The 16,408-nt window shown below is 42.5% G+C and overlaps 1 protein-coding gene across 1 annotated transcript in view; it reads right to left on the bottom strand.

The window, feature by feature from the left end:
* Positions 1 to 16,408, bottom strand: part of doc2a (double C2-like domains, alpha) — a 67,981-nt gene that overhangs the window by 21,678 nt on the left and 29,895 nt on the right. The window contains 3 exon segments of the mRNA XM_003442450.5: positions 115 to 241; positions 7,929 to 8,038; positions 12,352 to 12,426. Coding sequence (XP_003442498.3) covers positions 115 to 241; positions 7,929 to 8,038; positions 12,352 to 12,426 — 312 coding nt within the window.

Here is a 16,408-nt window from a genome sequence, read left to right as displayed (position 1 = left end):
TGTGTGTGTGTGTGTGTGTGTCTGTGTGTGTGTGTCTGTGTGTGTGTGTGTGTGTGTGTGTGTCTGTGTGTGTGTCTGTGTGTGTGTGTGTGTGTGTGTGTGTGTGTGTCCTACCGGTGGCGGATGCTCCAGGCAGGTGTGGAAATGTTTCGTCTGGTCGGGTTTCACGCGCTTCAGAGGGACTCGGGACTCCCCGATTAACTCATTATGAGTCAACTTGTCCTCGTCGCACACGGACAACCTGAACAAGGAGAGGACGCAAAGGAGTCAGGAAATAGGAAAGGAGAGGAAAGAGGAAAAAGCAGAGGAAGGAAAAAATTGAAGAACTAGAACCCTTAAAATTAAATAAACAGGAGAGGAGAGTGAAAGAGCACCAGAGGCAGGAAAGGAACCAGGACATCGCAGAGGAGACAAAAAAAATGCATTTAGGAGACTGGAGAGGAAACAGGGAAGGAAATATGAGACAGGAGATGAAACTGCAGATGTATTAGGAATATAGTAAAGATTACATGAAACAGTACAGCAGACAGGAAAGGGATTAGGAAACAACTGGAGTAAAGGAAGCAGGAAACAAATCAGAAGGAAAAGGAAAAATGAATGGGATAAGGACACAGCAAAGGAAACAAGGGAGGACAGAGGAGACGAAACAGAAGAGGAAACAAATTAGGCAAAATGAAAGGAATCAGGAAACTGAAGAGGAAACAGGAGAGGGAATGGCAAAGGAGACAAGTGAGGGAAACAGAAGAAATAGAACAAGAAAAAAGACTGAAAACAGAAGAGGAAATAAGAAAGGAGAGGAGGAGATTACAAAGGAATCAAAAGAGGAAGCTGAAAAGAAACACAAGAGGGACAGGAAACAGGAAACAAATAAGGAAGAACATAAAGATCTGAAGCTCAAAACATCCTTTTTTTCTCAATGATTCACTGAGAACTTTTAAACACACAAAGTGCTTCACAGACACAGGAAACACCCAGGCTGCATTTCTAAAATAGAAATGAGCCGTAAGAAATGCAACATAACCGAGTTAAAGATGAACAGACCCTCCGCCCGCACGCCGCTGCCATGATGAGCTTTATTCTTCTTTTGCCTTTCAGAGTGAGATTAATGATCGTCTTTAGAGCATTTCAGTTTCCACTGCGTGGCCGTGTTTGCATCTCGTACTTTATTCAGTGGGAGAAATCTGGACATGAGCAGGAGACAGAGGGAGAGTCGACCTCCTTGGGCTCGACGTTTGACTGGAACTAATTCAGATCATCATTATTCCCGTGCTTCCTCTGGGATTTCCGACAGTGATTCACGCTTCTCCTCCGTCACCTCCGTCAGCAGCAGGCGTAGGAGAGGAAACCCTCCTCCTAATCGTCCTCCTCTTCCTCCTCCCGCTGCTGCTGACGAGCACTCGACAGCTCTGAAAAAGGTCGCGAGTGTGATCGCGATCAAACTGCAGAAGCTGCCAGTGAAAAAGCAAAATGTCAGATCAAACGAAGCTGCCGACTCCCGACACGCTCCTCCTCCTCCAGCCATCAAACACGGCACCTCCACAGGCTGTCGGAGGGTGTGGAGGCTGTGGCTGAGCGTCAGCAGGCCTTCGTCCACAAACACAGTTCATTTACATTTCGCCCTGACGTCGAGCCCTGCCGAGGTTCATACATTAGGACAAGAAAGGAAACAGGAAACAAGAGGAAAGTGTACATTTAGAAGACAGGAGACGAGAGAAAACAGGGGCACAAACTGCACTGGAAATATGGGACAAAACACTATAGGAAACAGGAAACAGGAAAAACAAACATGAAAAAGAAAAGGACAAGGGGAAGGAAACGGGAGAGGAAACATAACAGAAAAAAGAAAAAGAATCAGGAAACAAATGGAAATCTGACAGGGGAAATGAAAAGTAGACAGGAGACTAAGTGTTGAGGATAAAGCAGTGAAGGAGGAAAAGAAACATCATCAGGAGGAGACATCAAAGAAAAAACCATGGAGAAAGATGAGGAGACATAAAATTGAGGAAACAACAGGAGAGGAAGAGGACACAGGAGAAGAGAAAATGGAGCAACAGCAAAGGCGAGAGAAACACAGGAGAGAAAAGTAAAAACGAGGAAGTGAGAAGAGAAGAAATGGGAGGAACAGCAGAGGACAAAGGGAGGGAGAGAGGAGTGGAAATACAAGTGGGAACAAGACTGGAATAGGAAAGGAGACAGGATGGAAAACAGAGGAAACATGAGAGGAAACATGAGAGGAAACAGGAGAGGAAACAGGAGAGCGGTGTTGGTTTGGAACGTGCTGAGACCAGAGGCAGATGATCAGCACAGAGGTGAGAACGGGTTCATTTAATCCGCCCTGCTGGAGGTTTACCTGTCGTAATTCTCACCTGACTGTTTACATCTCCCTCCTGTTCTGACAGTGTGTAAACACACACACACACACTGATATCAAACAGAAGCAACAGTAAACTGTCACTTTCACACAGCACAGTCCAGACGAATGAAAAGACGTTTCTGCTTTTCATCAAACTGCATCAGATCAAACGTCGTGTTTGCAGAGGAGACAGACGGCAGACGGCACAGCTTCGGATTAAACCACATACAAACAGCATTTTAAACGTGGACCCAAACAATGTGGGAATGCTGATGGGAAAAGTCGAGACAGAGCGAATGCTGTGAGCCGAGCGTGTCACCAAACTGCTGCCCACCAGATATATTTATAAAAAATGAAATTCACAGCGTGGAGCCTGTCGACACTGAGAGTGGGTCTGTGTGTTTGGGTGACCGACCTCTCCTTAGCAGGCCTTTTATTTTTATTTACAGCCTGAATCAGTCTGAGATTTCCAGCTTCTGGGGATCAAATCGGTTCAAAGGTCAGAAGCCTGCAGAGCTAATATTGAGAAATCGAGACATCTTTATCTGAACATAATGAAGTCGTGACCTCTGACCCAGACCACGACCCTAAGCCGTGCTCTGACCTTTAAACGGGAGCTTAATGAGGCGAGGTCCACAGAAGCTGTGAGAACAGTTTTAGAAAATGAGGATTTTTCATAAGACACATTTGTAAAGAAAGTGAAAATATGGACTGTTTTTTAAAAAAGAAACTCGACTAAGAAATAAGGAATTGTTTTATAAATGAGACCAAAGCTGTTAAGAAAGGATTTAGCTTCTTTTAAAGAGAGGCCTTTTGTTAAAGACGATAGCAAGGACAGTGTAACTACAGCCCAGCCCATGCAGCAGTATATTAATGACTAACCTCGTGTTGTGGATGGATTATCTCAGTTGTTCTCCTGACTGAAGTTTGGTCCGTTTACAGCATCCTGCCATGCGATTGCATTTGTCCCTAACCATCAGGAACCCTCACGTTAACTTTTATCGAGTGGAAAAAAGTTGGCATTCATCCTCCAGCTTCACTGTTTATGTTGTGCTAACATAGCTGTGTCGCTAGCGATCACGTAGCACATCAAATGTAATAAATTCTGTTTTCATGGATGCTTGGATGTTACACCTGGTAAATCATTTTATTAAAGATGAAAGAATTTAGACAGTTTGTAACTCTCAGTGATGCTGCAGAGATCGTTTGACTTTGGCTTTGAAACGGCTTATGATGTCAGACTTACAGACCAGATAGGCTTATTATTAGTTACTAATCACTCTAACAGGAGTTTTGATGCTATCATTAGTATTTTTCTTTTCTTTCCTTATTTTTTTATGGCTGTGGCTCAGGAGGTAGAGCAGGTCATCCACTAATTAGAAGGTTCAGTCCCTGGCTGCTCCAGTCCAGTCTATCCTTGGGTGAGATACTGAAGCCCAAGTCACACTCTGATGCTTTCATCAGAGTGTGACTGTTACACAGAAAGTTTAAGTACTTATGTGAATGAGGCATGTTTTATTTGAGTGATCCCGTAGAGTAGAAACTGCTGTATAACAAGAGATAAATCCACGATGTAGTGAGTCTGCGAAAGGTACACATCTGTGTGGTTACACAATGCCTGAGCTGACGGGGTAAGGGGCAATGTTTTTAAGCCCCGACTCTTTAATTAAGCTTGTTTTCCAAACAGGTGCTTTGGTTCAGAAAGACAAAACCTGTTTGTTAAAATGTGAAGTTTCATAACCGAGGATGTTTCAGCTAAACTGTTTTTGGAAGTGACATTAATACAACGGATTCTTGGAAGTTTTTTAAGTTTTGAAAAAGTGTCATCATCTGACTTTTAAAGCATAATGAGGAGAGTATTTTAATGAAACACAAGGTTTCAACTTTTCTTTTTCCCAAACCGTCGAAAAACGAGGTTTTCGCAGCACTGACATCAAACCCAGATCTGATCTGCACTGATCTCAGCTGTTTTCATCAATGTTCAGCGAAGGTTTGACACTTACAGTTTTGGCTTGGGGCAAACTGAAAAGCCCTGGAGTCAAACAACTCCTGTGCACGGGAGGCCAAAGAAACTCCGGACTTACTGGGCTGCTGTTGCTTGGCCTACGTTTTCATTTGGATTTCAGAGGTTTTCAGGCTGTGAGCGACGAGCAGAGACAGAAAAGTCATACACTGCACATCAGATCCATAACTAACCGTCAGATGTAACGATATCATCTGTATCGTTACATCTGATGTCCAAACTCATTTAGAAATCAGAGAACTAGAGAGTCTTCATGTTTTTATACTTCAGTGACGGCTCAGATGAAACGATAAAAAGCTAATTCTGTGGATTCAGTCTTCAAATTGTAAAGAAATGAAAGGCTACAAAAACTGCGGGTAATGGCCCCGAATGGCCGAGCTGCCGACAGAAATGACCGATAATCACCTGAGCCTGCAATTACCAGATAACGTCTCTCTGTTCAGTTTGCTTTCATGGCTGTACTGGACCTCCATGGGATGAAATATAATATAAGTCTCTTTTATTTATGCAGCTTCAAATCACAGATGCGTGTCAGAAGGTTAAAGCCAGAGATTTATTTCCTCTTGGGTATGTTAAAGCTCCCGAAGCAACAGGACGGCAAAGTTTTACCTCTGAAAAATAAAACTTGTCTCAGCCAGAATTTATTATCCCAAATCCTTTCAAATCCAAGCAGATCACTGCTTTCGTTGTAAAGAAGGAAGCAGAGTATTTGATGATGAAAAGTTTTGGAGTGGAGGATCACGTTAAGGAGCCAGGATGAGGAGGTCACTGCTTTAGGAGGAACTATCAGACGCACGTCGGCCAGCTCGTGTTTCCCTCACAGGTTCATTCACAGCTTTGCTTCTATGTGTTTTTCACACTAACGTTTGCTCCCGAGCTCCGTAATCGAAGGCTTCCCGCTCAGTTCTTTTTGATCATCCTGTGTTCACCGTCCCACTGTGCTGCAAACACACGTTTATCAGTACAGGGTGGGCGCCGTCATTTAGAAAACCACACCACACTCCACTGGAAACACATTTCTCCACAGGACACTTCTGATTATGCTGCACTCTGAAGTCAAATGAAAAAGCAGCAGGATCACTTTGAAGGAGCCGTTGCCTCTGTCATGTGTTCTGTACGTCATGCATGTTGGCAACAGCCTGGAGGGCAGAGTACGCTGTATTCTGACTCTACTTTCTGACGAAGCTCAGATCCTTCAGCGTCGGCACCAACATGTTGGAGATCTAACGGTCACCAGAGGTGAGAGCCATTTTCTCTGCATTTGTGCCAGCGGGGTCAAAAACTAACGTGCAAGGCTGAAATGATTCAATCATTGGTCAGTCAGTCAGTGAGGGTCAGGACTGAACACACTGCTGTCCATCGTGGAGAACCAATCGTGGAGAACCCATCTGAGGAACGCTGCAGGAGATGATGCTGTTCTCTCTGCAGCTACAGCAGCTCTGACAGGTGAACACTCCTGTCAGGACGTTAGACTCCACACACATTTCTGGATTACCCTTCATGCTGCTGTCGCTTCAGATTTACACTATATATTATTTATTAATGCCACTTGCAGTACCACTCGCTAGAAGTCGAGGCCAGAATTCTCTCTTGCACAGTCTCAGTGCACGCTACATCGTCTGCAGAGTTCAGCATGAGTCTCATTTTTTTGTTATCTTATCACTGCTGTATATACATTTTTGCACTACTGCATTATTAGTTTTTCACTTTACTATTAACAGTGTTGATTTTGTGAATTATACTATTTTATTCTGTATGCTGCTGTGGAAACAGTAGTTTCCTCTTCAGACCAACACAGTATCTATCAGAGAATCAGTACAGACCGGTGCTATATCGTTGAACCCAGACAGAGTATTTATTACTGCTGCCACTGTGACACCGCGCGATAACGTGTGATAACGTGTGATAACGTGTGATAACGTGTTTCAGCCCTACAAACCACAGGTTCTAACTGTGACTGCTGCAGTGAATGACAGCCCGGTTAGGGTTAGGTTTTCACTCAGTCGTGTGGTTGTTTCTCTCAATCAGCTGAAAAACCAACAAACCATGACTGAGCAAGGCTTTCTAACTGCAGGGACTCACAACAAGTTTAAATAAGAAGCCACAGATTTCACCTTTGTAGGGTATTCTGATGTCCGTGATCAGGCGTGTGGGGAGTCTCAATGTAATCTGAATCTTTGTCATTGCTCTTTTATTTAGTTGATGGTAGTTTTCACTCTCAAACTGGTGTTTAGTGATTTCATGAATAATGTTAGACTTGATCCTTCCCACTCGACACACTGTCCTCTTTATTGGCTGTCATGGTCCTGGGTCACAGATCCAGTGCTTTGTGTTCATGGACGTCTTGACTGATCATCATGGTGTTTCTAGAGTGACTCATTTTTCCTAGTTTAGTTTTCCCTAGTGGCTCTGGTTTCGTTCCCTTAGTGTTTTCCTTGTGTGTTGTCGGCAGTGCTTCCTGTGTTTGTCAGTCTTGTTGTCATGTCCCGTCCATTATCGGTCTCTGTGTTTGGTCTTTAGCACACTCCTCTGTGGGTCCCTCTCCTATTGTTAAGCTCGCGTGTCTTTGTCTGGGTCTCACGGTGGGTTTCACTTCCTGTTTTATTTTAAAGCTACATTGTCTCAGGTGTGTTAAAGAATAAAGTATTCTGATTCTGTTCTGTTAGTCAGATTTATTCCTGCTGTGTTTCCACCTGTTTCCCATCCTCTCGTTATCCTGTGTATTTAAGTCTCCAGTTTATCTCTGTCCCTCCGACATGTCCTCCCTCCAGTGCCGTGTGCTTCATGTTTGCAGCTCAGTTACCGCACCAGCACTGAAGCTGTTTAAGTTCATGTTTCGTCTCTGGAGTGCTGCGTTTGGGTCCAACCTGTGCTTGCCACACAGCCAGACCCTCACACTGATGTGAGGTCATGGACGCTGAAAGTTAAAGTTCATTTCTGGGTTTTTGTTTGCAGTGTAAATTATTTCAACATGCACCAGCTCAGTGTTAGCCATCATCAGCCAGAATAAAAATGGCTGAGGCTCATTTGTCATTTAAAACCAAACCCAAAAGTCCTTCTGATGTTTACTGTAATTTTTTTTACGACGGTCAAATTCTTGGTCAGACATTCTTCATTTGCTAAAACTAGCCTTTTTTGGCTACAGCTGTTTATCTGATAACTCAGACAAACTGCTTTATTCACAGCAGCTCGCTGTGAACTCTTTACTGTTGTCTCTATCTGAATCCTCTGTGAAGGATTGTTTCAGTCCAATCAGACTGTTAGAGGCAGCCAGAGACTCGGGGAAGGTCTGATGTTGATACAATATTGGCAATAAAAAGTGTTTGATACCGGCGAAAAACAGCAAAGACAACATTTAATTTCATCTTGGTGCAGCTTTCTGCTCTGACAGCTAAACTAATGAAATGTGACAACTGAGCTTCATATGTGAATGTCAGGATGTCACAGCACCTGATTAATGGCTGTAAGTGAAATTGCTCTGAAATGAGATGTGATGAATTATCCCCAGTGTGTGTTTGTCACACACATGCAGATATACATTTAAACACAGACCTGAGCGTCTTCCTGTGCATGTCTTCCTCTGTGATGCCGACATAAGTGAGCGTTTCATTCCACACTGGATTCAGAGAGTTACGGATCGTCCTCGTTTTCAGCTTATTGGCCTGAAGGACACACACACACACACACACACACACACACACACACACACACACACACACTGATATATTAGTAATTACTAATATAGTTTGACATTTCATTTCAGCAGCTCTGCACAGAAGTTCAAACAGTGCACAAAATGTGTTTAAACCTTTTTAAACTCAGGTATAAATCACATTAAAGACTGAATTTACAGTAATCCAGGTTTCTAATTCACTTTATTTCCAGACTGGCTGCTGGCTTTTATTTGTCATTTAAGCTTTTATTAAGTTTTACCAATAAACGGCTGCATTTCTTCAAGACAAAAGTAAAATGAAAATAAGATCGCATCAACAACAGAACGAAAGGAAAAAGCAGGTCAGAGAGAAGATTTTCTTGTTTCACACCAGAGCCAAGATGGAAATAAACTTTATTGTTATTTGGGGACCCAGACAGTCATTGCTGTCTCCTCACAGCAATAAACGCAAGTTCACAAAGATTGCACAATTAATAAAGCAACAATCAAACCATCACTTCAGCGAAGGTGCCAGAAACCTGCCGAGAGATTTAACTACCATCAGGATAAAAGTCAATCCGTCCTCAGTATTTTTACATATTCCTCGTGTCAGCTATGGAGGAGGAGGATTTCATTTCATGGCTTTGAAACGGCTTCTGAAAATCCTGAAATGAGTTGAAGCCAAAAATGTGCTGCCAGCACCACCACTGAACCGTGGACGGTACATTTCAGGCGCTCACAGGCGGCTTTACGGAAACACGGAGGCCATAAAACCAGAATAAAATCACTTTTTAAATATTTCAGCTGACTGTATAACCTTCTGCTTATTTCCAGCTTCATATTTTTATTCTTAGAGCAGTTTTGCATCATTGACTGCTCAAAGTAAAGCGCTCAACAAAAACAGGATTTTTTCCACAGACTTTCACACAAAATAACCTCCATGGGAAACAAAACCTTGTGACACTTTTTTTGAACATGATCAACTTTGTAAACTGATGTCAGCTTGATTTTCTGAAGCATAGATATTGATAGATAACAGTCACGTGATTTCAGCCTTCTAACTTCCTGTCTTTGACACGCCAGCGCCAGAGTGTCCCCAACAGCTTCTGTAGTCTAATGAACTGTTTATAATGGAAAATCAATAGTTGTTAATAACTAAGCTCGACGTTTTGAACCTGAATTATCAGATTTGACCAATCAGAACATGAGGTTGACTTTTCTTCACATTGAGGATGAATTTTATCCAAAAACAACATGTTTGGTGTGTTATATGTTACACAGGAAGTTAAAAAAAATGTATCACCTTCACACAACCCACTCTGTGTGACCCGATGGCCACTCTGACAGAGGTCCAGTGTTGCTCTGGGGAGAGAGGAGAACCTTCCAGAAGGTCGACCACTTCTACAGCACGCCACCAGTCAGGCCTACAGTAGTACATGTCTGCATGTGCAGAGTTTGAAGCTTAAAGTGAAGCGCTGTGAATACTTTACTGATGCGCTGAACACTGACTTCATTATTAGAACCTGGCCGTGTTTAATGTGAACGCCGTTGGAACAGCAAATATTTGAGAGGAAATAAGAAAAAGCAGAAAAATAAATCTAGTCAGTCTGTGGCTGTAGGAGCAGATCAGAGAGGCATTTTTACCTCAGGCTCATCAAAATTCAGAGAGAAAAAATAACAGCCTCAAAACAATGAGTCAGTGACACCGATGTTACCGAAGCTGCTAAAAAAACCAAAAAAACTTAACTCGACCAAATCTGGTGTGAGAGAAATAAACAACATCCATTTTAAGCAGCGCAGCAGGAAGCTGAGAGACACAGAGGTCAGAGGGCGATGGTTCGTCCTCTTATTCGTTCAGTTACACTAGCAGGTCTGCGCACCTCTCTGTAGGTGTTTGCTCCATCCACTGAGTATTAATCCTTTGCACTTGTTCAAATTCCAGTTGAGGGGAAGTTCCCATTTTCATCGACCGACTTGTGTAGAAACACGTCTGTTGATGCTACTTTATCCTCACGCTGGAGAGAATTTCACTTGTTCCTTTATCCAGCGTATACAATGAAAACTAAACAAGCGCGATGCAAACAGTTTGTACTTTGGTCATACTAGTGATATAAAAGAAGACAATTTATAAGACATATAAGATTCTTTTTTGGAGTATGAGTTTCTAACCTGCCCACAGTGGTTCAGACTCAAGCACGTCTTTCATGATGAAGGCTACCATGTCCTTCATGGCCCCGTTTGGCTTTACTGTGAAACTGTTCCAAACGTAACCTTTAATTCACGTTGATGTTCGTGTGGGATGAATTGTTGTAACTGTTGAGAACAGAGTCATCATCTTTAATTACTTTACAGCACCAAACTCTGGTACTGTGTGGCTTCCCCTAACACGAAGTCTAACGTCAACAGCAACTTTGTTCTAGATAAGTAGAAGTATGTGTAGCATCTGCAGGATGGTTATTATTCCTTCAGCTGTTTCGTCAGGGCACTGATGTCTCCGTGTGCACATCTCTCCAAAGACAGTGAGATCTAAAGGACGAGTAGTGTTGGATAGTCTGGGATGTTGCATTAGTCGGTACACTCAAATCTTGCCCTCACCACGTTTCACTGGTATCACTGGTATCACTGGTATAACCCTGTGGTATCGATCACAAAGAGGACGACGAGCCAGCAGGTAGCAAAGTATGAAACCTCACAAATTAGTGCCGGGTGAAGCAAGATGATCCCAACAGTAAGTGAATAATAGTAACACAGGACTGAACAGCTAAAGTCAGGGACTACAGTGAGGACAAAGACAGCAGATCAGACTATATGTCAGAGGAAAACAAGACAGAGGCAAAAACACCAGAGACACACATGGTGAAAAATACTTTCAAAATAAAACAGGAAGTAAAGAATTTCTCATGAAGGTTTCTAACAGAGCAAAGGGACCTGGAAGTATCTGCAGTCATAACAACATTAAGATGACCTCCTTCACCCGAGGATGCTCTGGAGGATCCTTACAAGCGTCCTTCACTTACTGCCACTAATGAGTCATCAGTCATTTTTGCCATCACCCACTGTGGAATGATGGGAGGTCAGCTGAGTGTTTCCTCTTTTTCTTTCCCCTCCTGAGAATGCTTTAGTGCTCCTCATCCAGCAACGCTTTACTGGAAACATGAGGCACAGCCTGCAGGTTGGTCAGAAACACCTGAACACTCAGTGGGACTTTCTTCATCTTTCCACTGGAACTTTTAAGGTCCACACAGTCTGCCTTTGCGCAACATCTCTAAAATTAGAAATATCCTGTCTCAGAGTGATGCTGAAAAACTAGTTCATGCATTTATTACTTCCAGGCTGGACTACTGTAATTCTTTATTATCAGGATGTCCTAAAAACTCGCTGAAAAGCGTTCAGCTGATCCAAAATGCTGCAGCAAGAGTCCTGACAGGGACTAGAAAGAGAGAGCAGATTTCTCCTGTTTTGGCTTCCCTTCATTGGCTTCCTGTTAAATCCAGAATTGAATTCAAAATCCTGCTCCTCACATACAAAGTCTTAAATAATCAGGCCCCATCTTATCTTAATGACCTTGTAGTACCATATCACCCTATTAGAGCACTTCGCTCTCACACTGCAGGCCTACTTGTTGTTCCTAGAGTATTTAAAAGTAGAATGGGAGGCAGAGCCTTCAGTTTTCAGGCCCCTCTTCTGTGGAACCAGCTTCCAGTTTGGATTCAGGAGACAGACACTATCTCTACTTTCAAGATTAGGCTTCAAACTTTCCTTTTTGCTAAAGCATATAGTTAGGGCTGGACCAGGTGACCCTGAATCCTCCCTTAGTTATGCTGCAATAGACGTAGGCTGCCGGGGATTCCCATGATGCATTGAGTTTTTCCCTTCCACTCACCTTTCTCACTCACTATGTGTTAATAGACCTCTCTGCATCGAATCATATCTGTTATTAATCTCTGTCTCTCTTCCACAGCATGTCTTTATCCTGTTTTCCTTCTTCACCCCAACCGGTCGCAGCAGATGGCCCCGCCCCTCCCTGAGCCTGGTTCTGCCGGAGGTTTCTTCCTGTTAAAAGGGAGTTTTTCCTTCCCACTGTCACCAAAGTGCTTGCTCATAGGGGGTCATATGATTGTTGGGTTTTTCTCTGTATTTATTATTGTGCGATCTACTGTACAATATAAAGCGCCTTGAGGCGACTTTTGTTGTGATTTGGCGCTATATAAATAAAATTGAATTGAATTGAATTGAATTGCCTCCATCCTACCCAATCCCAGCGTCCTGCTCTGTCACACCAACCCTCTGTGGTTATGAACGGTTATAATGACGGTCTCTCACCTTACAGGCTCCGGGCAGCAGGTGCAGTTTGACGTACGGGTCAGCTAAACCATTGAAGTCCATCGGCTTCAGACCCTGCAGAAAACAGAAGTAAACATATAATTATTATTATTTGAGGTTTCATTGCATCCAGATTACAATCACAAAGATGGCAAGAGGAACGTCACGGCAGGTACAGCCATTCTTTATATTGACCATGAGACTAACCCTGGACCTGCCAAAGGTTATAAAAGCTATAATAATAATAAAGTTAAGACAGCTGAAACTTGTCATTAGAATAAATACAAAATCCAAACAGGAACCCAAAAACAAGTATTCCCACTTTATTATAAATCCAGCTGGTATAATCTGTGATTCCTGACATTTTGTCCACATCTTCTTCCTCCGGCTGTTCTCGGGAGCATAAAAACTAAAAGAAGCGACAGGACAGATGATTTTTCCACATGGGCAGATGAAACACTTGATTTGAATCTCTTGACCTCATCAGCGGGAGCAGATCATCATGACAAATTGCTCCTAAATCTCTTTCAACAGCTTTGACATTTGCAGTGAAGCAGTTTCTTCTTCTGTGCATATTCCCCTCCACCTCACACCACCTCCACCTCCACCCACGGCATTTTTAATGAGACTGAGGTACCACACAGAATCTGACCTTCCACATCTACCTGAAATACAATCCAGTGTCACAAGTGACAGCTATGATACCTCGAGTTTCAATTACATGTACTTTTGTTCAGCAGTGTCAGACGTCCAGTTTAATTTGAGTGGTGTAAGCAGGTAGTTGGTTCAGCCGAGGTCGTTCAATGCAAGTTTCATTCTGAAGACTAAAGAGCAGCACGAGGACTCATTACGAGTCGTGTTTGTGTTTGACTCTCCTAAAGCTTTGAGTTTGGGCTTCGGCAGCTTCCAAGGAAAGCTGAAGGTCAAAAACCTGCAGTTCCTCTAACGTCCAGCAGAGGCGTCAGCAGTGAGTCAGTCCCCATAGTTAAAACTTTACAGCAGAAATAAATATGTTTAGAGCATGCGACAAAAGTTCCCCCCTCATAACCACCTGTTTAAAACGTTTTAAGACTTAAAGTTTGGATCAATCACAGAGATCAAACACACCTGGGAACACAGGTGAACTAAATCAGACTAACAAGAAGGTGGAAGCAAAACTGAACACAACCCAGGAAGCTGAGGAGATAAGACTCAGACATGGGACCAGTGGAGGCAGGACCGACACAGGAAGATGGGCTGATAAAGTAAAAGAGGAAATGACAGAACACAAACGCAGACTTGACACTGAGACAAAGTAAACAAACACGGAGACAAGACTGACCAAATATGAGGGACGCCAGGGGAACGCAGAGACGAGACAAGACAGGCCGGACATGAAAGGGAACTGAGGAAATGGAACAGGGAACTAGGACCTAGAAATAACAAGACTGAGGTACCAGGAAAACTATGTGCAGGACTAGCTGATAAAGAACTTGAATTTTAATTATTATATAGCTTCAAAAGACTGAATCATGAGTCTATAACGAAGCCTCAAAACAACAGGTCCAAACCCAGAAATCCGAGGTAAAGTTTTGGTGAGTAAAATTCCCCAAATCTAGAAATATTTTGATTGGATGTTTCTAGGATCCAAGACTCCACCATTTATGAGTCTTTAAAAGGGATTTGCAAACCAGTAGGTGTTACCACAGGAACCATCTTCTGATTGTCCAGACACCACACCAGCGTCTGTTTGCAGTTTGTAAAAATATGCAACTTTATCTTAATTTCAATTACAATTGTATTTATACAGCACCAAATCACAGCCAGGCGCTCTTTAATGTAAGGCAGCCCTCACGATAGACAATGAGAACTTAAGACGTATCTAGCATTACTAAAGTTTGGCTAAAATATATTTTCAAGCCACCAAGAGTACTTTACTAAAGGTTTCCTGACAAAGGTGCCACATGTAAAAACTACACTTATTGGCATTCAGGACCCACCCTACTGCTCCCACGGGACACTGATCCCGCCATAACACAAAACCTAAGGAAGGGCACGGGTCTTGACCTGGCCTCTTGACTCGCCTGAGCCAAAACCATCCATCTGCTGCCCTTTTTCCAACGTTGGATCATGGCAGCGTCAGGCTTAACAGGATATCTCCCAGCAATGTTCCCCAGGTCCTCCTGGAGGATCCTGAGGTGCTCCCAGGCCAGATGATTTAAGAACAAAGGAGCGACTTCTGTGGTTGAGTCGATGTTCCAACTGCTTCTGAAATCTTGGATTCAGGAGGAGGAGTGTTGATGTTGACATGTGTAAACTTACAACAGGGACTCGCTTATGGGCAGAAATCTGCGCCATCAGAAACTGAATTTGAATAAGTTAAATTTGAATTTGAATTGCTCAGATTGAATCTGAATTGTAACTTGAATAAATGCTTTTGAAAACTGAATTTGAATTAGTCTCATTTGAAATTGAATTTATGGTTTGAAAATGAATTGATTTGCTTTGAAACTGCATTTTATCCTTTAAAAATTCAGCTCTCGAATAATTTCAGTTTCAGTTCCAAAATTCAGTTTTTTGGGACTTACATCCGGTTCAAGAGTAAACGAGTGCAGATTAATAGAACTACGTTTTACTAGCGGACTGAAAGTGTTACTGACGGGAATCTACAGCGTCTGGAGCTGAATTAAGACTTCAGAAGTCATTCGTCATGTCGAATGACCAGCGGATAAACTCTCAGGTTGGTAATAAATGTATTACATGTATAAGAACAAGCGTCATGTTAACAATTGATAGCCGTACAGTAACTTTTATGCTTATTGTAGCTGTTAGCTAAAAACGCTAATTTAGCCTAGTTTGCCCTGGATTCAGCTTTGACAAACAAATATGATCGACTGTTTCTAGTAGGATTCCAAAGTTGTCATCTTGTACCCTGTCAGAGCCCTGTATGCTTGCAGAGACCCCTACAGTAAGGAAACATGCAAAACAGTGTCCAAACCTTTGTATTTGAGCTTTATTTATGTCTTACACAGCATCCCAACTCTTTAGCTAACTTAATAACTTTAGCTAAAGTGAATAGTTAGTCTAATTCATTAGTGGAGCGTTACTGGATCACCTCTGTTTGAAGTGATATGATATACAACTATCACTGTGTTTAACTATCATAATAATTCTTAGCGTACTGAGTGCATGCTTAATTAGTTGTTTTTTTTAAACATACTGCTCCATTGCTATGTTTGACAGGCTGAAGTTGTCAGGTCACCTCCTAAATCGACCATCTTTTACAGGTGTTTTGTGCCAGAAATGGAGTGTGCACTGAAGACTGAAGATACTGAATCTCTACGCCGTGCCATTGATCCCTCCTGTGCCTTCATCTAGACAAGAGACATCAACTTAACCACTCTCACATGCTCTGTACCTACATCACCTTCCCTGACAGTCGTAGTTTGGCTCATCTGAGGGTGAAATTATAAGAATGTGTTATTTTGCAAAGTGCTCTCTAGGGTTCCTAAATAAAATATGGCATTGAGGTCATTTCTTTTGAATTAATCCCTTCTTCTGAAATATAAGAACCTCTCCTGGTTTAAATGGCACTTTCTGTTCCTTACTTCCTGTTCCACTCCCAACCCCAAATAGATGCTGACACAGTAACATGGAAGAGGGAAAGAAGTTGGAAAGGACTTCTATAAATAAACCCAATGCCTAACAATGAAAAATGTAAAATAAGAACAATAATAATAATAAAGATAAAAGATGAAGTAACAAGTTTTTAGTTTTTTGTTTATTCCAAATGATCATCCAGATGTCTGTGACATGTGATGACAAACACCATAATGGAAGGCCTTTGTCATCACATGCTTAAACTCGTGTATTTTTGCATATGCTGAACAGGCAGTCAGACATGCTGTAACTGTGGGGTAGAAAACTGCATGAACACCATACGGCAGGGGTCTCAAACTCCAGTCCTCAAGGGCATGGAAAAGTTGCATGACACCGGCCCTCGAGGACTGGAGTTTGAGACCCCTGTCATACGGAATATGACAGGTGTGGTTGAACTGCATGAAGACTCTGAAGTTTC

The sequence above is a fragment of the Oreochromis niloticus genome, linkage group LG4, assembly GCF_001858045.2.
Source record: "Oreochromis niloticus isolate F11D_XX linkage group LG4, O_niloticus_UMD_NMBU, whole genome shotgun sequence".
In the NCBI taxonomy this organism is placed as follows: domain Eukaryota; kingdom Metazoa; phylum Chordata; class Actinopteri; order Cichliformes; family Cichlidae; genus Oreochromis; species Oreochromis niloticus.
This window is presented reverse-complemented; position numbering and strand designations above follow the sequence as displayed.